The following is a 26189-nucleotide window of genomic DNA, read 5'->3' as shown; positions in this document are numbered from 1 at the left end:
AGGTATAAGTCTGTGTATTCTATAAAAGTCTAGTTAATTCTAACAGATTTTTAAAAATCATTAGTGGATTGTCAATTTTGTAAAGTGTTTATGCCCTCAAGCTAAGGTTGAAAATCAATTTTCTATTTAATTTCTTTGAATTGAAGAATTATTGAAACAAATATGTGTTCAATGTTGCCTGTAGTTGGGGTGTAGAGTGAGTGTAGAAATGTGTCACAATCTAGTATAATGGTTCATAACACCTCAAGCAAAGCTAGATAACAAGCTTAGAAACTGTTAGTGAGACTGAAGCACATTACACATTTGTGCTAGAGTCAGTCATATAGCATGGAAACAGACCTTGGATCCAACCAGTCTTTACCGAACATAATCCCAAACTAAACTACCCCACCTTCCTGATCCTGGTCCACATAGAGTCATAGAGATGTACAGCACAGAAACAGACCCTTTGGACTGTTTCAACCATGCCGACCAGATATCCCAATGTAATCTAGTCCCACTTGCCAGCACCTGGCCCATATCCCTCCAAACCCTTCCTATTCATAAACCCATCCTAATACCTTTTAAATGTTGCAATTGTACCAGCTTCCACCACTTCCTCTGGCAGCTCATTCCATACACAAACCACCCTGTGCGTGAAAAAGTTGCCGCTTAAGTCTCTTTTATGTCTTCTCCTCTCACCCTAAACCTATGCCCTCTAGTTCTAGACTCCCCTTCCCCAGGGAAAATACCTTGTCTATTTATCCTAACCATGCCCCTCACAATTTTATAAACCTCTATAAGATCACCCCTCAGCTCCAGGGAAAACAGCCCCAGCCTATTCAACCTCTCTCTATAGCTCAAATCCTCCAACCCTGGCAACATCCTTGTAAATCTTTTCGGAACCCTTTCATGTTTCACAACATCCTTTGATAGGAAGGAGACCAAAATTGCCCTTTCCTACTTATGTTTCCATCCAAATGTCTTCTAAATGTTGTAATTGTACCCACATCCACCAGGAAGTTCATTCCACACATGAACCACATTCTGCGTAAAAGATTTGCCTCTTATGACTTTTCTAATTCTCTTGCCTCTCACTTAAAATCGGCCCATCTGAGGGAAAAGACGACTACTCTACCTATAACTCTCATTAGTATATTAACATCTATTAGATCACCTCTCAACCTCCTATGTTCCAGTGAAAAAAGTCCCAGCCTATCCAGCCTTTCTTTATAATTCAAACCTTCCACAGCTGGCAACATCCTGATAAATCTCCTCTGAACCCTATCCAGCTTGATAATATCCTTCCTATAACTGGGTGACCAGAGCTGGACACAGTATTCCAGAAGAGGCCTCATCAATGTCCTGTACAACCTCAACATAATGTCCCAACCCCTGTACTCAAAGGACTGAGCAATGAAGACAAGCCTTTTTAACCATCTCAATATGTGATGCAAACTTTTAAAAAATTACATACCTGGACTCTTAGGTCCCTCTGTTCTACAACACTATCCAAAGCCCTACCATTAGTTGTAGAAGCTCTACCATTGTTTGTTTTGCCAAAATGCAAAACAAACATTTATCAAGAATGAACTCCATCTGCCATTTTTTAGCCCATTGACACATTAGATTAAAATCCTTTTGTATTCTTAGAACATCTTCTTCACTGTCTACAATGCCATCAATTTTGGTGTCATTCTCAAACTTACTAAACATGCCTCCTACATTCTCATCCAAATCATTTATATAAATGACAAACAAAAGACGACCCAGAACCAGTCCCTGAGGAACACCATTGGCCACAGATCTCCAGCCTGAAAAGCAAACCTTACTTTTTTACTGTCTCCTGCCATTAAGCCAATTATATATCCAATTGGGATTCAGGGTAAGCTTGCCATGAGACCTAACATTACTAAATTAGTCCACCATGCAGAACCTTGTTAAACGCTTTACTAAAATCCAAATGAACGACGTCTACTGCTCTGCCATCATCAACCTTTTTGTTAACTTCATCAAAAGAACTCATTCAAGTTTGTGAGACATTATTTTCCTCACACAAAAATATGGTGACCATCCCTAATCAGTTCATGCCTCTCTAAATGTCTATGAATCATATATTTTATCATCACCTCGAACAATTTATAGCTCAGGTTGAGGTTCTGGATGTAGGTTTGCTCACTGAGCTGGAAGACGTTGCATCACCCTACTAGGTAACATGGGCCTCTAGTGGGCCTCAGACGAAGCACTGCTGGTAATTCCTGCTTTCTATTTATATGTTTGAGTTTTCTTGGGTTTCATTGGGTTGGTGATGTTATTTCCTGTGGTGAAGTCATTTCCTGTTCTTCTCCTCAGGGGTGGTAGATGGGGTCTAAGTCAATGTGTTTGTTGATAGAGTTCCAGTTGGAATGCCATGCTTCTAGGAATTCTTATGTGTATCTTTGTTTGGCTTGTCCTAGGATGGATGTGTTGTCCCAATCAAAGTGGAGTCCTTCCTCATCTGCATGTAAGGATACTGGTGAGAGGGGGTCATGTCTTTTTGTGGCTAGTTGTAAGTTGTGGCTGGTCTTCTTGTATCCTGGTGGCTAGTTTTCTGCCTGTTTGTCCAATGTCTTTGATGTAGGGAGAGTGACTAGGGTTTCTGGATGTGTTTTGTCTGCTTGTTTGGGTTTGTTGTTGAGAAATCAGTGGACTGTTAGCACTGCTGCCTCACAGCGCCAGAGACCCGGGTTCACTTCCCGCCTCAGGCGACTGACTGTGTGGAGTTTGCACGTTCCCCTGTGTCTGCGTGGGTTTCCTCCAGGTGCTCCGGTTTCCTCCCACAGTCCAAAGATGTGCAGGTCAGGTGAATTGGCCATACTAAATTGCCCGTAGTGTTAGGTGAAGGGGTAAATGTAGGGGTATGGGTGGGTTGCGCTTCGGCGGGTCAGAGTGGACTTGTTGGGCCGAAGGGCCTGTTTCCACACTGCAATGTAATGTAATCTAAATTGGGTACCCACTCTTTTTTAATACACGGTATAGGTGATTTTCCTCTGCTCTGTGTAGTTCGTCTGTGCTGCAGTGTGTGTTGCAGAATAATGTTCTGATGCAGCTTTGTTTGTGGATGTTGGGATGATTGCTTCTGTAGTTCAATATTTGGTCCGTATGTGTTGTTTTCCTGTAGACACTGTTTACACAAATCGACATTAACCTCGCCAAGGAAACACTGATTACACTATTAGAAGACCCAAAGACACATACATCGAACACCACTATCTTATCAACAAGGACAGTATCAACAAGCTAGTGGACCTATGGCTTACCACACCTTCAACAATAAAAGCTACAGACAAACCAATGGAATACCCATGGGATCTCTGATATCAGGGTTCTTAGCAGAGGCAGTAATGTAGAGACTTGAACAACTAGCTCTGCCAACCATCTAACCCAAACTTTGGGTCTGATACATGGATGACACCTTTGTCATCATTAAACGAAACAAATTAGAGGAAACCTTCAAGACCATCAATAATACCCTTACTGGCATAAAATTCACTGAAGAGGAGGAAAACAACAACAAACTGCCATTCTTAGATGTAACAGCTGAGCAAACAGCCAATGGGGAACTTCAAACCAGTGTCCACAGGTAAACAACACATATGAACCAAATGCTGAATTACAGAAGCAATTTTCCCAACATCCACAAACGAAGCTGCATCAGAACATTATTCCAATGAGCCACCACACACTGCAGCATAGAAGAACTAAACAGAGGAGAGGAAAATCACCTATACCGTGTATTCAAAAAAAAATGGGTACCCAATGAACACAGTCCACCGATTTCTCAGCAACAAACCCAAACAAGCAGACAAAACGCGCCCAGAAACCCGAGCCACTCTCCCCTACATCAAAGACATCTTGGAAATGACTGCCAGACTACTCAGACCCCTTGGCATCTTGGTAGACCACAAACCCACTAACACACTAAAACAACAGCTAATGAACTTGAAAGACCCTACACAGACAACAAGCAAAACTAATGTCATTTACAAATACCATGCAAAGACTGTAGCAAACACTACATTGGACAAACAGGCAGAAAACCAGCCACCAGGACACATGAACACCAACTAACCACAAAAAGACATGACCCCCTCTCATTATTATCCTTACATAAAGATGAGGAAGGACACCACTTCGACTGGGACAATACATCCATCCTAGGACAAGTCAAACAAAGACACACACGAGAATTCCTAGAAGCATGGCATTCCAAACGGAACTCTATCAACAAACACATTGAGTTAGACCCCATCTACCACTCTCTGAGGAGAAGAACAGGAAGTGACTTCACCTCTGGAAATTACATCATCAACCCAAAGAAACTCAAGCATATAAACAGAAAGCAGAAATCATCAGCAGTGCTTCGTCTGAGGCCCACTGAAGAGGTTATCCAGTAGGGTGACGAAATGTCTGGAAATGAACCTTCCAGCTCAGTGAGCAAACCCACATATGGTCTAGTTTTACTTCATCTCATAGGAGCATCCACATATTGACAAAAAAAATTCTTGAACACATTTGACAAATTCTTAACCATCCAAATCTTTAATCCTATGGTAGTCCCAGTCAATGTTTGGAAACCTAAAAAAGACCTGTTATTACAACCTTATAATGCTTACCTATCTCTGAGATCTCCTTATATTCCATTTTTCAGTTTCTCTCTTACTATTGGGAGGCCAATAGTACAATCACATCAAATTGATCTTTCTTATTTGTAATTTCTACCCTTATGTTTTCATTGGATGATTTTTCAGAAATATTTTCCCTAGTTATAGCAGTACTATATTTCTTAATCAAAAGTATCCCTAACAACATTTTCTTGCCTCCCTTTCTATTTTTCCTATAGCATCTAAAACCTGGAATATTCAGCTGGCATTCTTGTCCATCTCTCAGCTAAGTTTCTGTAATAAATATGTTAAAAATCACACAACACCAGATCATAGTCCAACAGGTTTATTTGGAAGTACTAGCTTTTGGATCGCTACTCCTTCATCAACTACTTCTGACTCTCTCGTTTGTCTTTTCTAACTGATGTGCTCACCTCACATTCTGTACCTTCCCATCAATCCTTCCATTCATACTGCTACTTAGAATTCCTCCACTCACCTTCTCTATCGGTACAAAGTCTCCCTTAATAGAATGAGCAAATCTCCCTAAGATATCTGTCCCTTTTCAGTTTAGGATAGACCCAACCTTTTTTTGAGCAGGTCTTTTTTATCCCAAAAGACACACCAATGGTCTAAAAACCTGAATCCCTGAACAATACACCAGCTCTTTAGCCACTGATTTATCTCTTTTAACCTTTCATCCTTTCCCTCATTTGAATTTGGCATTGGGAGTAAACCAGAAATTACTACTATTAAGGTTTGGTTTTTAATCTTCTGCCTAACCTTTTAAATTCATTCTATTAGCTTTAATCTTTCCCCTTAAAAATGTCATTTGTATCAAAGTATGCAATAATTTCTGGCTTCTCAATTTCACCTTTAACAATGTACTTGAAACATTTAGACGTCCTTAATCCTAAAAGAACAAATCATCCTAAATTTACACTCTCTGCCACAGAATCTGCTGTCTATGTCCCTCACAGGAGAATCTACAATAACAATAATTCAATTAAATCTTGTCAACCGCTGCCTAAGATAAGAATTATTCAAGTGTCCAACAACTGGCCCTTCCAATTTCCTCAGAATTTCCTTCAACAGTTCCAAAAACTGAATATCTATTTGATCGAGGAATAGCCACTGGAAACTTTTGAATTACCTTCTTATCTTTCCCAACAGTCACCCATCTATCTGACTGATCCTGCTAGGTAATAACTTTTCTAAGTCAACTAGTTATCCCACTCTGTACCTTTATATATAGCCTTAATAACATTAAGCCATAAAAAATGGATGCTTCAATGACACCTTACATATAAGGGCAGTATGGTGGCTCAGTTGGTGGCATGGTGGTTAGCACTGCTACCTCATAGCGCCAGGACGTGTGTTTGATTCCTGCCTCAGGTGACTGTGTGGGGGCTGCACCTTCTCCCCGTGTCTGCATGCGTTTCCTCTAGGTGCTCTGGCTTCCTCCCACAATCCACAGATGCTTAGGTTGGCTAAATTAGCCAAGCTAAATTGTCCATAGTGTTTGGGGATGTGTAGGTTAGGAGCATGAGTTAGGGTAAATGTAGAGTAATAGAGTAGGGGAATGGGTCTGGTTACTCATTGGAAGGTCAGTGTGGACTTGTTAGGCCTAATGGCCTGTTTCCACACTACAGGAGATTCTACGAGAACAAACTACTTTTCGTTATTTACAGAAAATAATGTTAAAATGGAAAAGAAATAAAAATATACATATCAAACATAAAACTTAAATAAAATCAACCACTTAGCTGATTAACTGAATAAAAATGATTCCTCTTCAATAAATTCCTTGAAGAAAGAAAATCTTCTCCAGAGCTGACCATGTGTAGGACTCTCCGGAACGAAAACACAACTCCTTATTTTTACTTTAAAAGTCTGTCCAGGTTTTTCAAAACAAAAGGTTTGCAATGTAAAAAAAGCCTCCTAAGACACAAACTATTTAAATTTCTGAATTAAGAATAAAAACAAAAGCTGTACCCTTTAAAAAACTTGTTTTAAAAAAGAGTCAGTTTGAAAAAATTGTGATTTTTTTTGTTTGGTCTTTTTGGGGTTTTTGAATGTTAATAAAACGAAATGGAAGAAAATCTTAAGAGTAAATTATAATGACTTTAATAATAGTAAAACAAAATATAATAAATCTTTAAGTAAGCCTGCAATCCCAGGAACAGCTGTAAGATCCACACTGCATTTCTCAGACAGTTCTCCTGGTAGTAGATACTTTTCAGAATTGGGCAGAAATTATTCAATTTCTTCAGTTGTATATTAACAAGGTACAGTTTCTATTCTATTTTTGTTACAACTTGCCAGAACACACTGCTTTGAGCTTATCCTGGGCACTCAGATATCTGGTTGCATGAAAATCCACACAAAACTGAGTGAAAATTGGAAAAATGGCTGTTGTGAACTGGTTAAACAGGCCAAGTTTGCTCTGAAGTGTACAATTGAATGGAGAAATAAGGAAGAACTCAGAAGCTGTGATTCAAGATTTATACATCAAGAGCTGAAGATCATAATGTGAGTTTTAGACAGAGCACCAGGATTAACTGTTTAAAGGAACTAGAACAATCATCACACAGTCAATCTATCAAACCTAAAAAAAGTTTGCAAATTCAATGAAAATGACATTCAAACATGGCCTCCCAAGCTGTATAGTTGAAGCACAAATGATTGTTTCTTGTTTCAAAAAGACTATCAAGTAGTATGGATCTAAATGCAGCTAAATGCAATTGACTTGCAACTTGACCATGAACAATCAAAATAAGTTACAGGTATCTTGGGAAAGGCCCTTTAGTCTCAATTTTTTTTCCCACTTATGGTCAAGTTGCAACTCAATTGCGTTTCGCTGCTTATAAATCCATATTATTTGTAAGCCTTTCTGAAACAAGAACTACTGATATCAATTTGGAAAATTTCAAATAATGCAGCATTCTCAGCCTTAGGGGTGAGCATTCTAGATTTTCTCTGCCTACTGTGTCTCCCCTATACATCACAGAAAAACTGTGGTTATGAAACAAAGTGTCATACTTCTGCCCTTGTAACACCCTGGTAGTAGTGGCTGCCAAATTCAGCCATATTGGGTCCACACAGTGACAGACAATCTGACTCTTGATGCAGAACTTTATACACAAGCATGGTAAAAGCAGTACTCACCCTGGCCAACTCTCAAAATGGGTATGAAAAACATGTAAAACTGATTCTTAGGATCAAGATGCTAGTTGAAATGTATTCTCAGCAATGTCCTGTGAAGCGTGGATGACTGTTACGACACAGGGCCAGACCCCTGCTAATTTAACCCAACACATGGAGAAGGTCCCCTCCCGCCGTAATCTGTTACATTTTGAGAGGCAAAAAACTATCCCAGAGGTCACTATTTGAAGTAAAAATGAATAATTTTTTATTTAAGTCTAAAAGAGAACATTAAACAACTACTTACACCTCCTTTGCCTTAAACCTATCTTTTACCTCCCACTCTGCAATACTGGTCCGATTTTAAAAAATCCTGATTAAGATTTACAATAAAAAAGTTTCAAAACCAGCCAGATTTGTCAATTCTCCTTTGTAGATTTCATTCTGTAGATTTTTCTCTGGGTTTTCCTAGGTTGTCTCTTCTTTGGTCTTTTGCTGCACAACTTTTCTTGTGGACAGGCACCTTTCAGAGAGCTATTTGACTAGCAGTCTATACTTTTTTAAAATTAGATTAGATACAGTGTGGAAACAGGCCTTTCGGCCCAACAAGTCCACACCGACCCACCAAAGCGCAACCCACCCAGACCCCATTCTCCTACATTTACCCCTTCACCTAACATTACAGGCAATTTAGCATGGCCAATTCACCTGACCTGCACATTTTTGGACTGTGGGAAGAAACCGGAGCACCCGGAGGAAACCCACGCAGACACGGGGAGAATGTGCAAACTCCACACAGTCAGTCGCCTGAGGCGGGAATTGAACCCAGGTCTCTGGCGCTGTGAGGCAGCAGTGCTAACCACTATGCCACCGTGCGCCCACTTGTTTTTTTTTGGCAGTTCTCCAGCTAACGGTTCAAAACGTCCAGTTTTATATCCCAAAACATTGTATCATTTCATTGGTTTGATGTCATCAACACACTAAATTCAAATTCAATTGGATTTTTGCATTTTGGGGCAGAATTTAAACTGATTGGCCAAATTCAAATTTGTTGTGGCAACTCAGCTGCTCTATTGGTTTTATAGTCAAATATTACATTTTAAGTTCTTTCAGCATACTCTGTGCCTAAGTCTGTGCCAGCTTCGAGTCTCTCTTACACACCTACAGCTTCATAAATATGACTTACAGTTGCCAGAAAAGGAAGCACAACAACTTGCAGGTTTGTTGTCTGTAGTGTTCTCTGCATTTCATAGAAGGACACAATCATGAACGCATCAGTCCTTTTAAAGGTAATCTCTCAAGAATATTAGTACTGATCAAGTAAAGACATTGGCTTGGACATAATCACAGGACAGAAAATAGATAAAAATAGGGGCAGTATGATATATCAGTGATTAGCACTGCTACATCACAGTGCCAGAGATCTATGTTCAATTCCAGCCTCAGGCAATGTGGAGTTTGTACATTCTCTCAGTGTCTGCATGGGTTTCCTCTGGGTGCTCCAGTTTCCTCCCACAGTCCAAAGCTGTGCAGGTTAGGTGGATTGGCCATGCTAAATTGTGTTGTAGTATCCAGAGTTGTGCAGGCTAGGTGGATTAGCCATGAGCTAAACAGGGTTACAGGGACAGAGTGGGGATTGGGTCTGTGTGGGATACTCTTCATGGGGGCAGTACGGACTTGGTGACTGAATGGCCTGCTTCCACATTGTAAAGATTCCATGGTTGGATATTCCAAAATATTTTCTCTATGCTCACTGAGCCAGAACACACAAAACTTCATTTCAAGAATGTTTGCAAGTGTGATATCAATGTTTCACACTTGACGCATCAGCCAACATTCAGGATGATATTGTTTGAATGCGTCATCATAATGATCAGCGGCTACAGAATGTTGCCAAGTGGTGCCAACACCAAAACTCACAATGACACATGTGAAGTGGTTATCTAAATGATCAAAGGAAACGTTTTCATGAAGAGCTGGAAATCCAGAGCAATGTCAAGATTAAAGCTAGACTATTTTGAAATAAAATGTAAAAGTAGTTTTATTTCACTGTTGGTGTCTTTCCACTTGACATGTGGAAACCACTTCATATGTGACATTTTTAGCAGATCCTATCTCTCACATACTGGTCTCTTCAGCCAGTAACAAGCCAGTATGAAGCTAACTTATCCCCAGTGGATTTGCTGTACGTCCATAGACTTATAGAGGTGGAAACACACCAACAGTAAAATATAACTACTTTTATATTTTATTCCAAAATAGTCTAGCTTTAATCTTGATATTGCTCTGGATTTCCAGCTCCTCATGAAATAGTTTCCTTTGATAATTTAAAAACTCAGATCATACCTCGATTTTTTAAAAACTTACGAAATTACCAACAAATGATATGCAACCTGCCTTCACAGCTTCATCCTTCATAGCACTGCCATCTTTGTGAATGTTTGCTTTACTCTCTCCTTAGATTTTGTGCCTAAAGATGTAACGAAGGTTCTGTTTATTGAAATGTATTTTGCCCCCTATTGTATTTCATATGGACACCTAAATATCTTTGCTCCTCCACAGCTCCAAGTCTACTATGACTAAAATTAATCTTTCTTGGATCCCAAATGGTTGATTTCATAATTCCCCACATCAGCCATTAGTTTTCCCTACTCATTTACAGTAAATGTTGGCATATAAGTCAGCCACAGGGGATTATGCAGTACAGTGATAATGTCTCTACCTCGAGGCCAGAAAGTCTCATCTGGCACAGAAGTGAGTGCAAATTGGCTAAAATTTCAACCTTAGAAAATCCTTCTTAAAAACAATGGTCAACTTATACTTCAGGTATATCAATGAACCATTATCTGTGGTATGGGTACTCACTGTTTTGTCATCTGAAGCAATGCATAGATATGCATTAAACTCCCATGCATCTTTGCAACTCATCCAGTATCACTTAGTTGATCGCTTGATTATGAGTGAAGCCTACATTTGTCGTTAACGGTGTCATGACCTAACTGGGAATAATCATGAACCATCACAAAATGCACAAACTTCCAGTTATACCACCTACTTGCTTGACTTACTGATATTCAGGACAAGTGTACTCACAGCAGATTTTGAACTCTGGCAAGAAAATAACTGTTTAGTGTAACACGCTTACGTTTAACAAATGGCAGAGAAAAATATTCCTAACTTACTTCATATACCACTTTGAAAACCCCAAATACATGCACACTCATTCTCAATTAAGACAGGCAAAAGACAGATGGATTGACGTCAATATTATGGATGGAGAAAAAAATATAGATAGGGAATAAAATTTTGAAGATCAAAAGGCCAGATCACCTTATCTCTCACAGTTTCGTTTTGATTTCAGCAGTGATGACATGCTGTTGTCTGTGAAGACATGGTTGTTCTTCACCTGAACGGTTGATCTGGTAGCCTAGGTCTTTTCTTGTTAGAATTCTTCCTTTTAAACTTGGTTTTTCTGTCTTTTCACCCGCATGGAGAGGGCGGGGGGAAGAGAGAGATGTTTTCAGTTTGTCAGCTGTGGAAGTCTCTGGCTGCCCTGCATCTACAGATTGTAGCAAACGAGTCCAGTGCTGTCATTAGGCAGCCTCGGGAGCAACGGGATGTGGAGATACATTTATTGTATCTCCACATCCATCAAAGTTTTACCTGCACATCCACTAATATCATTTATTGTATCTGTTGCTCCCGATGTGGTCTCCTCTACATCGGGGAGACTGGGCGCCTCCTAGCAGAGCGCTTTAGGGAACATCTCTGGGACACCCGCACCAATCAACCACACCGCCCCGTGGCCCAACATTTTAACTCCCCATCCCACTCTGCCGAGGACATAGAGTTCCTGGGCCTCCTTCACCGCCGCTCCCTCACCACCAGATGCCTGGAGGAAGAACGCCTCATCTTCCGCCTCAGAGCACTTCAACCCCAGGGCATCAATGTGGACTTCAACAGTTTCCTCATTTCCCCTTCCCCCACCTCACCCTAGTTCTAAACTTCCAGCTCAGTAACTGTCCCCATAACTTGTCCAGACTTGTCCTACCTGCCTATCTTCTTTTCCACCTATCCACTCCACCCTCTCTTCCTTGACCTATCACCTTCATCTCCTCCCCCACTCACCCATTGTACTCTATGCTACTTTCTCCCCACCCCCACCCTCCTCTAGCTTATCTCTCCACGCTTCAGGCTCACTGCCTTTATTCCTGATAAAGGGCTTTTGCCCGAAACGTCGATTTCGAAGCTACTTGGATGCTGCCTGAACTGCTGTGCTCTTCCAGCACCACTAATCCAGAATTAAGTCCAAACAGTCAGGTTATGATTTCCTAACTGATGTTCCCTAAATCTGAATCTGAAAAATGAAACAGCTATGTGAGGATTGTTGTGTCCTAGCTAAAGAAAAAAGCAAGGCATGGCCTTGGCATTGTCACTGCCTACTAAAAACAGATGCCGACCATATTATTTTCAGAGACAGACTCATCAGCTGGACACTGAAGGAGGCTTGGATACTCTATTAAACTGTAAGGGCAACATTTACAAGGAAGATGCTCTATTAAATGTACATGAAGCATGGTCAGGCATATAGTATGTTTGCCTTCATCGGACAGGGTATTGAGTATAAGAGCTGGCAAGTCATGTTAAAGTTGTACAAGACATTGGTTCGGTCGCATTTAGAAAGACAGAAGGATATCTTTGTGGCATCCTTAAATACAGGTGAGGTGCTGGAGGACTGGAAGAATGCTCATATTGTCCCCCTGTACAAGAAGAGTAGTAGGGATATTCCAGGTACCTACAGACCAGTGAGCCTGATGTCAGTGGTGGGGAAGTTGCTGGAGAGGGTACTGAGAGATAGCATCTATTTATATTTGGAAAGGAATGAGCTTATCAGTGATGGGCAACATGGTTTTGTGTGGGGGAGATCGTGCCTTACTAACTTAATAGAGTTCTTCGAGGAAGTGACCAAGTTGTTAGATGAAGGAAGGGCTGTAGGTGTCATATACCCGGACTTTAGTAAGGAGTTTGATAGGAGAAAGTGAAGTCACATGGTGTACAGGGTGTTCTAGCTAGGTGGATAAAGAACTGGTTGAGCAACAGGAGACAGAGAGTAGTAATTGAAAGAAGTTTCTCGAAATGGAGAAAGGTGACCAGTGGTGTTCCACAGGGATCAGTGTTGGGGCCATTGCTGTTTGTAATATACATAAATGATCTGGAAGAGGGCACTGTTGGCATGATCAGCAAGTTTGCAGATGACACAAAGATTGGTGGAGTAGCAGAAAGCATAAGGGACTGTCAGAGAATACAAGAGGATATACACAGACTGGAGAGTTGGGCATAAAAGTGGTAGATGGCTTTTAATCCAGACAAATGTGAGGTGACACATTTAGGCAAGTCTAATTTTAGAGCAAATTATACAATGAATGGAAGAGCCTTGGGAAAAGTTGATGAGCAGAGAGATCTGAGAGTGCAGGTCCATTGTACCCTGAAGGTTGCTGCACAGGTGGATAGAGTGGTCAAGAAGGCATATAGTATGTTTGCCTTCATCGGACGGGGTATTGAGTATAAGAGCTGGCAAGTCATGTTAAAATTGTACAAGACATTGGTTCGGCCGCATTTAGAATACTGTGTACAGTTCTGGTCGCCACATTACCAAAAAGATGTGGACACTTTGGAGAGGGTGCAGAGAAAATTTACGAGGATGTTGCCTGGTATGGAAGGTGCTAGCTATGAAGAGAGGTTAAGTAGGTTAGGTTTATTTTCACTAGAAAAAAGGAGATTGAGGGGGGACCCGATTGAGGTTTACAAAATTATGAAGGGTACAGACAGGGTGGATAGAGACAAGCTTTTTCCCAGGGTGAAGGATTCAATAACGAGAAGTCATGCTTTCAAAGTGAGAGGTGGAACGTTTAAGGGGGATACATGCGGCAAGTACTTCACACAGAAAGTGCTGGATGTCTTGAAACACATAAAAGTGGATAAATACCCAGGACCTGATCAGGTGTACCCTAAAACTCTGTGGGAAACTAGCGGAGTGATTGCTGGGCTCTTGCTGAGATATTTGTATCATCGATTGTCACAGGTGAGGTTGGCTAACGTGGTGCCACTGTTTAAGAAAGGTGGTAAGGACAAGCCACAGAACTATAAACCAGTGAGCCTGATGTCGGTGGTGGGCAAGTTGTTGGAGAGAATCATGAGGGACAGGATGTACACGTATTTGGAAAGGCAAGGACTATTAGGGATAGTCAACATGGCTTTGTGGGTGGGAAATCATGTCTCACAAACTTGATTGAGTTTTTTGATGAAGTAACAAAGAGGATCGATGAGGGAAGAGCGGTAGATGTGATCTATATGGACTTCAGTAAGGCGTTCAACAAGGTTCCCCGTGGGAGACTGGTTAGCAAAGTTAGATCTCACACTATACAGGGGGAACTAGCCATTTGGATACAGAAGTAGCTCAAAAGTAGAAGACAGAGGGTGGTGGTGGAAGGGTGTTTTTCAGACTGGAGGTCTGTGACCAGTGGAATTCCACAAGGATCGGTGTTAGGTCCACTACTTTTCGTTATTTATATAAATGATTTGGATGTGAGCATAAGAGGTGTTAGCATGTTTGCAGATGACACCAAATGTGGAGGTGTAGTGGACAGCGAAGAAGGTTACCTTAGATTACAACGGGATCTTGATCACATGGGCCAATGGGCTGAAAAGTGGCAGATGGAGTTTAATTCAGATAAATGCGGGGTGCTTCATTTTGGGAAAGCAAATCTAAGCAGGATATATACACTTAATGGTAAGGTCCTAGGGAGTGTTGCTGAACAAAGAGACCTTGGAGTGCAGATTCATAGCTCCTTGAAAGTGGAGTCACAGGTAGATAGGATAATGAAGAAAGTGTTTGGTATGCTTTCCTTTATTGGTCAGAGTATTGAGTACAGGAGTTGGGAGATCATGTTGTGGCTGTACAGGACATTGGTTAGGCCACTGTTGGTAAATTGTGTGCAATTCTGGTTTTCTTCCTATCGGAAAGATGTTGTGAAACTTGAAAGGGTTCAGAAAAGATTTACAAGTATGTTGCCAGGGTTGGAGGATTTCAGCTATAGGGTGAGGCTGAAGTCTTTCCTTGGAGTGGGGGAGTCCAGAACAAGAAGGCATAGGTTTAGGGCGAGAGGGGAAAGAGACAAAGTTTTCACACAGGGGGTGATACATGTATGGAATGAGGAAGTGGTGGAGGCTAGTACAATTGTAACATTTAAAAGGCATTTGGATGGGTATATGAATAGGAAGGATTTGGAGGGATATGGGCCGGCTGCTGGTAGGTGGGACTAGATTGGGTTGGATTATCTGGTTGGCATGGGCGGGTTGGACCGAAGGGTCTGTTTCCATGCTGTATACATCTCTATGACTCTATGACTGTGCTTGCATTCGTTAATAATAAGAATGAAGGATTATGAATGTTCTACTTGGTTCAGGTTCAAAGATAACAACAAGTTAACATCATTGAAACAAGTAGTGCTGGAGAATGGTGGTGCTAATCTACTTTATTAACACAGATACAGTATTCAGTAAAAGACCTTGCATACTTAGCAAGTCATCCATTTAAGAAGCAGAAATGAAATTAGACATAGAACATGATACCTTTATAGATTTTAAATTATTTCCAATAAGGATATTATTGCATCCTTTACCAAACCTAAAACTGCTAATCAAAATTTAAATACACCTTAAAGACATCAGGTTATAAGAATTTGAGGGACGAAAAAGAAGATTGGCTTAAAGTTGAGTTGAAAATCTGGTCATTCTATGGTGGTTGTAAAGAGGTCAGCCAGTTGGACTTTGTAGAATATGAGTCCCCTGATAGGGGCTGTTAATCTGGTCCAAGCGGGGAGTTCTGGCTTACATGAAAGGGTGACTGTTACTGATACTAGGACTCTGAATGCCTGGCCCAGTGAGAGGCTATTGTCAAAGGCCATGCATTTATGAATTACAAGTGATTGGAGATGGGAGGGTTAGATTAGTAGTTAGTTGAGTTTTGGTTTTTTTTCTCGGTATTTTTCTTTTGTTAAATATTGGTTATTATATATTTAAGATTTAATTGTATATCAATGTTTGTACTTGAGAGTTTTGTTTATTTTTGTAAACTTGTAAAAATGTTAAATTTCTAATAAAAATATCTATATAAAAAAGAGGCGTTTGGATGGGTATATGAATAGGAAGGGTTTGAAGGGATATGGGTCGGGTGCTGGTTGGTGGGACTAGACTGGGTTGGGATATCTGGTTGGCATGGATTGGTTGGACTGAAGGGTCTGTTTCCATGCTGTACATCTCTATGACTCTAAAAACCTCTAACATAAACTTTAGAGGGATGTCAGTTGACAATTTTACAGTTTTCAATACCATTCACAGCTGCTCAGATTATCAAGCAGATTGTGCCTGTACAGATATGGAAAGCATTCAGAATGACTGACAAGTGACATTTGCCTCATAACAGCGCTATGGACTAGCTTTCAACAAGAGAAAATCTAAGCACCTTCCAATGATATTAACATTACTGAATTATCTACAATCAACATCCTGTGGGTAATCATTGATTGGAAGCTTCATTGGATCTGATACAACAGCATATCAGAAGTTGCACAAATAACTCATGTCCCAGTACCACAAGCCTGTCCACCATTTACAAGGCACACAAGCAGGGGTATGTTGGAAAATCCCCTACTTGCCTGGATAAGTGCAACTAAAGCAATGCTCAATACAATCTAAAACAAAGCTGCTTATCTGATTGGCACCCCATCCACCACCTTAAACACTTATCACTGATGCACAGGGTCTCAGTGTGTACCACCTACAAGATGAGATTTCTAAAGTTCCTTTAACAGCATCTTCCAAACGTGGGTCCTCCTCTAATGTAGACAGACAAGGGCAGAATCTTGGGAAAACCACTATGTGCAAGGTTCCCTCCAAGCAGATACCATCTTGACTTGGAAGAATATTGTTATTGGCTGACTTTCACTGGGTTAACATCCTGGAACTCCCTTCTGAGCAGTGGTATGGATGTTTCTGATCCAAATGTCATTCCAGTGGTTTAACTGAAACTTTCTCAAGGCTAACTAGGAATGGGCAGTATAAACTGACGTTAAAATGTGCTTACATCCCCCCCAAAAAAGTTTTTCATCTCATTTAACATAGATCTTGTTGAGAATTTAAAAATCTAAGATCTTATCCAATAGGATTCTCATTCCAACCAACGGTTGTAACAATCTACATAATTCAAAAAATAAGTTACTAAAAATAACCTGTTTAAAATATCGGTTACATATACATTGCACAGGCAAAGTGATGTGTTCATGTGTCTTGTGTAAATCAGAAAACCACACACACTTTGAAACGTGAGTTATGGAGAGCTTAAGGCAAGTATGATATATTTAAATTGCCGCAGTCTGTTGTTGAAGTCGTGTTTTCCTGAATGACAAATTCCTGATTTTAGCCACACCCAAATAACCACGTACTGAGTGCAGGCTCATTCACACAGGAAGTGAGAGACAGAGGCAACTCACCCCGGATCACTCTCATATGTCCCACTGGTCTCTTACAAGCGCCAATGGTAGAGTCGTGGGAGTAGGCTGCCTGCCTGTCTGTCTGCCTTCTCAGCCGAGGTATGGTGTAGGCTGCAGGAAAACCTAAAAGAGGGGAAGAAAAATGTAACATGGGAAATCTTTTTAAACTCTGAAATCAAAATCCTGAAGTGGTTATATTTGATACTTTTGTGAGAACCAGTGACAATATGGCTGCGCAAGTGAGTGCAGCTATATTCAGTGTGGAGATCTGCCTTCTCAGGAGTGAGGATCAGATAGAAAACACTTTCTTAGGGAATAATAAACTACAGTGGTCCTTATTTAGCCCTTGGCTCTACAGAATGGCTGATTCAGACTGATTCCTTGGTGAACTTCATAAATCTGAACCAGTGTGATTGATCCCTTCAAAGCAACTGAGTTGATTCTGATGTACACATGGACCTTATGTTGCAGTATTGTCTGGATGTTCAGAATTCCCAGTTCATTGTAATGATGGCCCTACAAGTGAAGGGCCTGGTTGATAATGTCTGCAATTAGTTGTGTATCACCTGCAGTCCATGGAGTAGATCACATTGTGACATTCATTTGACAGTCACCAACTATTTCAAATAGTTTAACTCATGAGTTAAAAAAAATAGTGTTATTGCAGATTTCTCAGATTATTACATTCAGAATTTGGTCCTGAATTTTACAGGCACAATTTCAAAAAATAACATCTCCCACAGGACTGGTTTAGAAGGCACATTTTTAAATTAATTAAATTAATGAGCATAAAATTGTGAATGATATAAATTGGGCTGTTGACCTCTGTGTCTGTGACCTGCAATCCCTAACTTGACAGTAGTCTCACTAAATTATTCTTTAACTATCACTTTAAATGTTACATCATGTACTTTTGAAGACACAGTGCTGATTGTTCCCTCACTTCTGACACCATCAGTGGGCAGAAGCTTCATAGCTCTCATAACTACTTGATGGAAAAGAAGCAAATATTGGAGTGAGGAAAAGGGCAGGGCCTTGGGTTACCGCATTCTACTTCCAAAGAAACCCACACTTAAATCTAGCCAGACCATGAGAAAAAATGTCTTTTTGACCTGCTAAAATGAAGGTTATAACTTGAAACGATTTAGGAAATTTATTCTTAAGTAAAATGAGTAAAATACATGTAACTTGAACCTATCCCAAATACAATATAATTTGCCATCATGTTAACAACCATGTACAGTGAGCTAACATGGATACAAGGCACTGCAGATGCTGGAGATTAGAGTCAAGTGTGGGATGCTGGAAAAGCACAGCAGGTCAGGCAGCATCTGAGGAACAGGAAAATCGATGTTTCAGGAAGGGGTGATGAAGGGCTTTTGCCTGTAACATCGATTTTCCTGCTCCTCGGATGCTGCCTGACCTGCTGTGCTTTTCCAGCACCACACTCTTAACATGGATACAAGACATGGGAGATGTTAAAACACGCACTGGTAAAAGATGAAATATTTTGCCAATGCTGGTATTACTCTGTTATAAATGAAGAAGTAATGATCCCATATCCCAGCAAGACCACACTTGAAGGGAGTGCAGATTGAAGAGAGAGCTACAGGACTGACTCTGCTTCTACAATCTGTGTTTGGTTTGCACAAAACTCTCCATTGAAAGCATGGACTCAGTTCTACACTAATCTATGACATTTGTGTGCTCTGGCTTGAAAAGCAATACTGCACTTAACATTTGTCATTGGAAATAGGAACATTGCGTGGCCTAAGATCGTTTAGGACGCTACAAGCTTTTATGGTTGTATTATTGAACAAAAGAAGTAATTAGAAATGTAAAGTTTAAACAGAATAGTAAACCTGAGTAATGCAATACTAAAATCTAATTCAATGTAGGATATTGGAAAACACAAAATCAAAGCATTTTAAGTCTTATGGCTCAATTCAACTGGCAAAATATCTTCCCATATTTGCTTGCTTCCAGCCAGCTCTTTTATGCAGATAATTTTACAACATTTTTATAAACCTGAGTTATCTGGAAGATTCAAATCTAAGATCAAAGGGGAATTCCATAGCTGAAAATGTGTTGAATAATATGAACATGATTTCAATTCACTAAGAGGCATTAAAGCTGGGTTAACTGACACTCCATGTGTATATGCACGTATGCATTTAATGTTTTACAAATCCAATATGCCTTAGTTTGTACATGTCTGTGAATACTCCCAAATTTGTATACTTACACAAGCCTCTCTCTCTCTCTCTCCAGCATTACTTGGACTAACTGCATGAAAATGTAGCAATGTAGGAATGCTGATTCAATTTACCTCAAATTACCGATTCCTTACTTTAATTGTTGAGGAATCTTTTCATGTTGAGGAACTTGTTCCATTGTACAGTTTTATATGATTGATACTGACATGAGAAATTATTATGCATTTCACATTCTACCATTGACATTCATGCCGAATTGTGTAGATTGTGCATATCTGTTAAGTACTGTTGATTGCATTTCAGAACTAATACTTCAGTTAACTGTTAAAACAGAAGATTATTATTTACCTCAATACAAATGTGGTAACATCTTGAAAAACATAATTGATGTGTTAGACTACAAAATTTAGTAAATAGAAAATTATGATTATTGTTCGTATTAACTCCTTTGATATGTTCAGTATAGAAAAGGGTAAAGCAACTCTGTCACATACGTAAGGTTTACAGGATGCTCTTGGAACAAGGAGCAGTTCTACAAAATGTCTAAATAATATTCACAATCTAATTTCTTTACGTGTTAGGTCACCTGAGTCTGCAAATACCTGAGAGCAACACTAAAATCCTTAAAAAAACATTCAATTTAAATAGGTAGACAAGTTACCTTATAGAATATAGTCATAATGAGAGAAAAATACACATTTATTAATGTGAAGTCTTAAAAGCCAGGTGAACAAAACCTACCAGCTATATGGTTGGCAATCCTCGATAGTGGTTTTGGAGGTAGGGCAGGGGGTTGTTTAGGATAGGATTGTTGCTTTGCAGGGGTTTCCTCAATGTCACAGTGAAAAGCTACAGACTTTTTAGAAGGCAGTAGCAATGATGGTTTAGTTGATGTATCCTGCTCAGGGACTGATGCCCTATTATCTGTAGCACTATCTTCGGCAGCTAGAGACAAACAGAATTAGAAATATTTGAAACAGAAAAGCAAAGAAATTTAGCATTCAAATATCACTGCAAAAAATTCAGTAAGGTTTGAAAACTTTAAATAGCTTTAGAAGAGTAAATGGCTAAATACGACACCAAAATTTTGCAATCTTTCCCTTGTCTACTTAAAATTGCAACTGTCAAATCTAATTAACATTTCTGTTACTAAAAATTTGAATATTGACCAGGATTATAAGAGGTCGGATACTCATGGGCAATTCATGAGCATGGACATTTCTGATATATGCCATCTGTGGATGAGTTTGTTCCTAGAACGACAATCAGAAAATAACCATTATAAAAATCCTGGTGCTTCACACTGATATGCATACTGGTTAGTCTGGGATGGAAACCCATTGGGGCTACTGAAAATTACACAAATCTTACCAATTTCATACTCAACTTCCTGACTAGCGTTCCTTTTGCATTAGATCTGTTATCAGGAATAATAATTTACAAAGTCTAACTGATCAAGAGAGATCTTTTTTTGAAATAACTTTTATCACAGACATCAAGGAAAGAATTTTCCTTGTGGGTTTCAGAATTCCATTTTATAGGTGGTTCTTCTGTAACGCGATTGTTGCATTCTTGTGCAACCTTACATTATAGAAAAATTGTACTTTAAAATCAGAGCTTAAAGTGTTGACTATGTAATCGTGTTACAGCCAACAAAAGTTTGCACTTTAGAAACTGTGTCCCCAGTTCATCAATTGTGGTACAGCAAATTCGCTTTAACGAAATGCACATTATAGCAGAACAACCTGCACAAGCTCGATTGGGATTCAGATGCCTGTGCTATGTGGGCATAGTAATTCAATGTGATTTATGCTAAATTAATTATGGTCAGAGGGCAGGTTCATCGTAAAGTTTAAGATGGACTTCAAACCCAGAAGGAATAACCAGTGAATGTGGTAAACAAGTCTTACTGATGTGGTTTATCTTTTCCGTATTTCGAATTGGAGAAACTTATTTGACCAGTATCTCATTGCCAGCTGGAGGACAGCAGGAGGCTGCGTCCGCATGAAGATAGCAGCAGGATACTCAAACAGTTAAGTGAGTGAGTATAATTTAGGGGCTACCTCTCTCAAATTTCTTAAAGTATAAAGTAAAACACCAGCAGAGTGAAAGATCTTTCCTCAGAGTAGCCTATGGCAGTAATTGAACTCAGGAAGACAGGGAGGTCTGGAAGCCTGCCTACAATAGGGCAGTGGACCTTCCAACAGCTGCATTTTCCTCATTGCCTGTAGGTCAGTGAGACTGACAAGAAAATTTCACTTCGTCTCAGACAAAAAAACCCTGTAATTCGCCTTTAAATACCTCTATTAACTGCTCACCACTTGCAGGGGCAGACTGGAAACTAGCCAACAGCAGAAATGGAGTTAAGGAAGTGGAATGCTGACTACAAGGCACAAACGTTTGCATCTGTGTGCTGATCAGGGACTGAAATGGGGGCTCAAAATTCACACAGTAATGTAATTTGTATATCTCATTCTGTACACAAACGATGTCTTGAATCCTTCTTTTTCATTTGTAAAGGTGGATTATAGAGATCCTGTAGATGCAGTATATCTGGACTTCCAGAAAGCATTTAATAAGGTGCTGCATAAAAGGTTATCCACTAGGTCAGATTACATGGGGTTAGGGCTGCCACAGGGTTCAGTACTCAGGACACCATTATTTATAATCTATATTAATGATTTGGATACAGATAGTACTGGAGCCAAATTTGTAGCTTCCACTAAAATATATTGTATGTACTCGAGTAATAATCAAATTTTTTTGACTACTTTTTAAGGTTAAATTTATGGGATCAGCTATTACATGGACACTACTTTTGAGAAGCTGAAATCCATCTGGGGCGGCATGGTGGCTCAGTGCTTAGCACTGCTGCCTCACAGCGCCAGGGAACCAGGTTTGATTCCAGCCTTGGGCAACTTTTTGTGTGGAGTTTGCACATTGTCCCCGTGTTTGCGTGGGTTTCCTCCAGGTGCTCCAGTTTCCTCTCACAGTCCAAAGATGTGCAGGTTAGGTGAATTGGCCATGCTAAATTGTCCAGTGTTCAGGGATGTATAGGTTAGGTGCAGTAGTCAGGGATAAATATAGGGTCGGGGAAATGGGTCTGAGTGGGTTACTCTTCGGAGGGTCAGTGTGGACTAGTTAGGCCAAAGGGCCTGTTTCTACACTTTAGGGATTCTATCATTCATACCATATCACTAGCAGAATCCCAGCTGATCTCTAAATGAATAATGGTAATTCAGAAAACCCAGAGTGGAACAAAACAGCCAGCAGACTGGAAGACTGGGAGCAGAGTGGAACAACCAGAAGGCTGGAGCGGGACATGACAGTTTGCATACTCATTCATTAATGTTGATCTGTTAACTGTGAAGTACTAGGGTTTACTTTTACATGAGGTATATGGAAAATTCCAGGTTATTTGACCAAAAAGGGGGTTGACTTTTGCATGAGATCGACTATTGCACGAGTATACATGGTAAGTTGCAACGAATAAAATAAAAAATTTAGAAAAAGATAAATTTGCAAAAACTTTCAAGAATTGATTGGAGTAGATTGTTTGCAAATAAAGAGACGTCTGATAAGTATAGAGCTTTCAAAAGTGTGATAATGAAATGTTCAGAGTGATATTTCCCTGGTAGAGTGAAAGGTAAAGTTGATAAGATTAGAGAACGATGGATGAAAAAGATATTGAGGTTCTCTTAAAAAATAAAAGAGAATCATATATTCAGATATAAACAACTTGGTTCAAATTAATCTCTTGAACAGTATAAATAGTGTTTGGACGTTCTTAAGAGGGAGGTCAGGAAAGTAATGAGATACTGAGAATGTGCTGCTGGAAAAGTGCAGCAGGTCAGGCAACATCGAAGGAGCAGAAGAATCGACGTTTCGGGCATGAGCCCTTCTTCAGGAATTCCAGCAACACATTTTCACTGCTGCGCTTTTCCAGCAACACATTTTCAGCTCTGATCTCCAGCATCTGCAGTCCTCATCGTTTTCCTAAAGTAATTAGATAGTTTTGGCAAATAAGATTAAGAATAATCCAAAGAGATTCTACAAGTACATTAAGAGCAAGAGAGCAACTAGAGAGAGAGTATGGCCGCCTAAAGATCAACGATGTTAGCTTTGTGTTAAACCTCAGGTGATGGGAAAAATATGAAATAAATATTTTGTATCAGTTTTTACTATGGAGAAAGAAAACGGGCTAGAGAACACAGGTAAATTAAATTTGATGTTTTGAAAACAGTTCACATTATAGAAAAGGTAGTGCTGGAGGTATGAGAAAATATAAAGGTAGAGTGGGAAGTTAGGGAGGAAATAGTGGGGTCCCTTGTAGAAACATTTGTATCACCTATAAATGATACTAGGACAGCACGGTGGCTCAGTGGTTAGCACTGCTGCCTCACAGCGCCAGGGACTCGGGTTTGATTCCAGCATTGGGTGACTGTCTGTGTGGAGTTTGCACATTCTCCCCATGTCTGCGTGGGTTTCCACCCACAATCCAAAGATGGGCAGTTTAGGTGAATTGGCCATGCTTTATTGTCCACAGTGTTCGGGGATGTATAAGTTAGGTGCATTAGTCAGGAGAAATGTAGGCTAATGGGTCTGGGTGAAATACTCTTCGGAGGGGCGGTACAGCCAAAGGGTCTGTTTAATTTCTGTAGAAATTTTAATTCTAAATACGGGTGAAATACCGAATGACTGGAGACTGACATTACCACAACAAACCAAACCACAAATTGAAAGAGCAATACCCCATCTTCCGCCTGGGCAGCCTACAGCCCGGAGGACTCAACATTGAGTTCTCTAATTTCAAATAACTTCCCTTCCCATCCCCTGACTTCCCTTGGTGTTCCTCCCTGCCACTAACCAGATTTATTCCTCCCATTGACCAACCAGATCATACCCTCTACCTGTCTTCACCTATCCCCACTTCACCACCCTGCCTTTATCTGCAGCTTCCTCTACACCCACCCACAGTCCTGAAGAAGGATTACACCAGAAACATTGACTTCTCCACCTCCTGATGCTGCCTGGTTTGCTGTGTTCTTCCAGCCTCTTGCCTGTCTACTATGAATGACTGGAGAGTGGCTAATGTTGTGCATTTGTTTAAGAAAGGACGTAAGGAGAAGCCTAGAAACTGAAATCTGACTTCAGTGGTGGGTAAGTAGCTGGAAGGGATTGTGAAAGATAGAATTTATATGCACATGGAGATACAAGGAATGATTATGAATAGTCAGCATGGGTTTGTACAAGGGAAATTGGACCTGGCAAATGTGATTGAGATTTTTGAGGAAGTAACCAAGAAAACTGATGAGTGCAGAGCAGAAAACATTGTTTACTTGGATTTTAATCAAACCTTTGAGAAAGTTCCAGTGGTTGACAATTAATAAAGTTAGATCACATGGGATTCAGGGTTAGCTTGGCAATTGGATTAACAGCAGGAGACAGAGGTAGAGTGTTGTTTTTTGGATTGGAGGATGAGTGCTGCTCCACTCTTGTTTATATAAATGATTTAAATGAGAATATAGAAAGCATGGTTAGTAAGATTACAGATCACAAAGATTGGTGGTATAGTGGACAGTGAAGAATATCTAAGATTACAAAGACATCTTGATTTAACGGGTCAATGGACTGAGAAGTGGCAAATAGAGTTTAAATCCAATAAATGTGAGGTATTTCATTACAAAGACAAGACTTATATAATTACAAGTAGTGCCTTGGACAGTGTTGTAGAATAGACAGACCTCGGGTTCAGGTACATAACTCTTTGAAATTTGTATCACCTGTAGATAGAGTGGTTAAGATGTTTAGCATGCTTGTCTCCATTGCTCAGACCTTTGCGTATAGGAGTCGCAAGGTTATGTTGAGGTTATACAGGACATTGGTGAGGCCTCTTCTGAGATACTATATCCAGTTCAAGTCTGCCTGTTATAGGAAGGATATTATTAAGCGGGACAGGGTTTAGAAGAGATTTACTGGGATGTTGTTGGGAATGGAGGGTTTGAGTTGGAAGGAGAGGGTGGGACTTTTTTCACTGGAGCTTGGGAATTTGAGAAGTCACTTTATAGAGGTTTATAAATAATGAGGGGTTTAGATGAGGTGAATGGCAGGTATCCTTTCCTTCAGGTGTGGGATTTCAAGACTAAGAATCATATTTTTAAGGTGAGAGGAGAAAGATAAAAAAGACATGGGGGCAATTTTTTTTTAATCACAGAGTGCTTCATGTGTAGAATGAAATTCCAGAGGAAGTGGTGAACGTGGGTACAGTTACATGTTTAAAACACATTTATTTAAGTACATGAATAAGGAATGTTTTGGAGGGATATGGCCCAAGTGCAGGCAGGTGGGAGTAATTTAGTTTTGGATTATGGTCAGCATGGACTTGTTGGGCCAAAGGGTCTGTTTCTGTGGTATATGACGCTACAACTCTTTATGGTTAGTTAGGTCAATGGGCCAACATTTGACAGATAAAGTTTAACGTGATTAAGTGTGAGGTTTCCATTTTGGCAATTTGTAATCTAAATGGAGAGAACTTCTGAGTTCTTGGAGATAAAAAAAACTTAATTTATGCATTTTTCTTTCCAGTCTATCCAGTTGTTTCTTTCTTTAGCAAAATTACTCTGGCATATTTTAGATATGCGATGTGATACAAGATA

General features: G+C 40.0%; 1 protein-coding gene across 7 annotated transcripts in view; it reads right to left on the bottom strand.

The window, feature by feature from the left end:
- The window catches only part of LOC140464992 (phosphatase and actin regulator 1-like), a 468298-nt gene that overhangs the window by 76503 nt on the left and 365606 nt on the right, over nucleotides 1-26189 (bottom strand). For all 7 annotated transcript variants that reach the window (XM_072560733.1, XM_072560737.1, XM_072560734.1 and 4 more), the window contains 2 exons: nucleotides 20275-20478; nucleotides 17318-17440 (listed from right to left, as the gene is read on the bottom strand). In XM_072560733.1, coding sequence (XP_072416834.1) covers nucleotides 17318-17440; nucleotides 20275-20478 — 327 coding nt within the window. The remainder of the gene's footprint in view (nucleotides 1-17317; nucleotides 17441-20274; nucleotides 20479-26189) is intronic.

The sequence above is a fragment of the Chiloscyllium punctatum genome, chromosome 41, assembly GCF_047496795.1.
Source record: "Chiloscyllium punctatum isolate Juve2018m chromosome 41, sChiPun1.3, whole genome shotgun sequence".
NCBI lineage: Eukaryota > Metazoa > Chordata > Chondrichthyes > Orectolobiformes > Hemiscylliidae > Chiloscyllium > Chiloscyllium punctatum.
The sequence above is the reverse complement of the archived record's forward strand: the minus strand, read 5'-3'. Positions and strand labels throughout refer to the sequence as shown.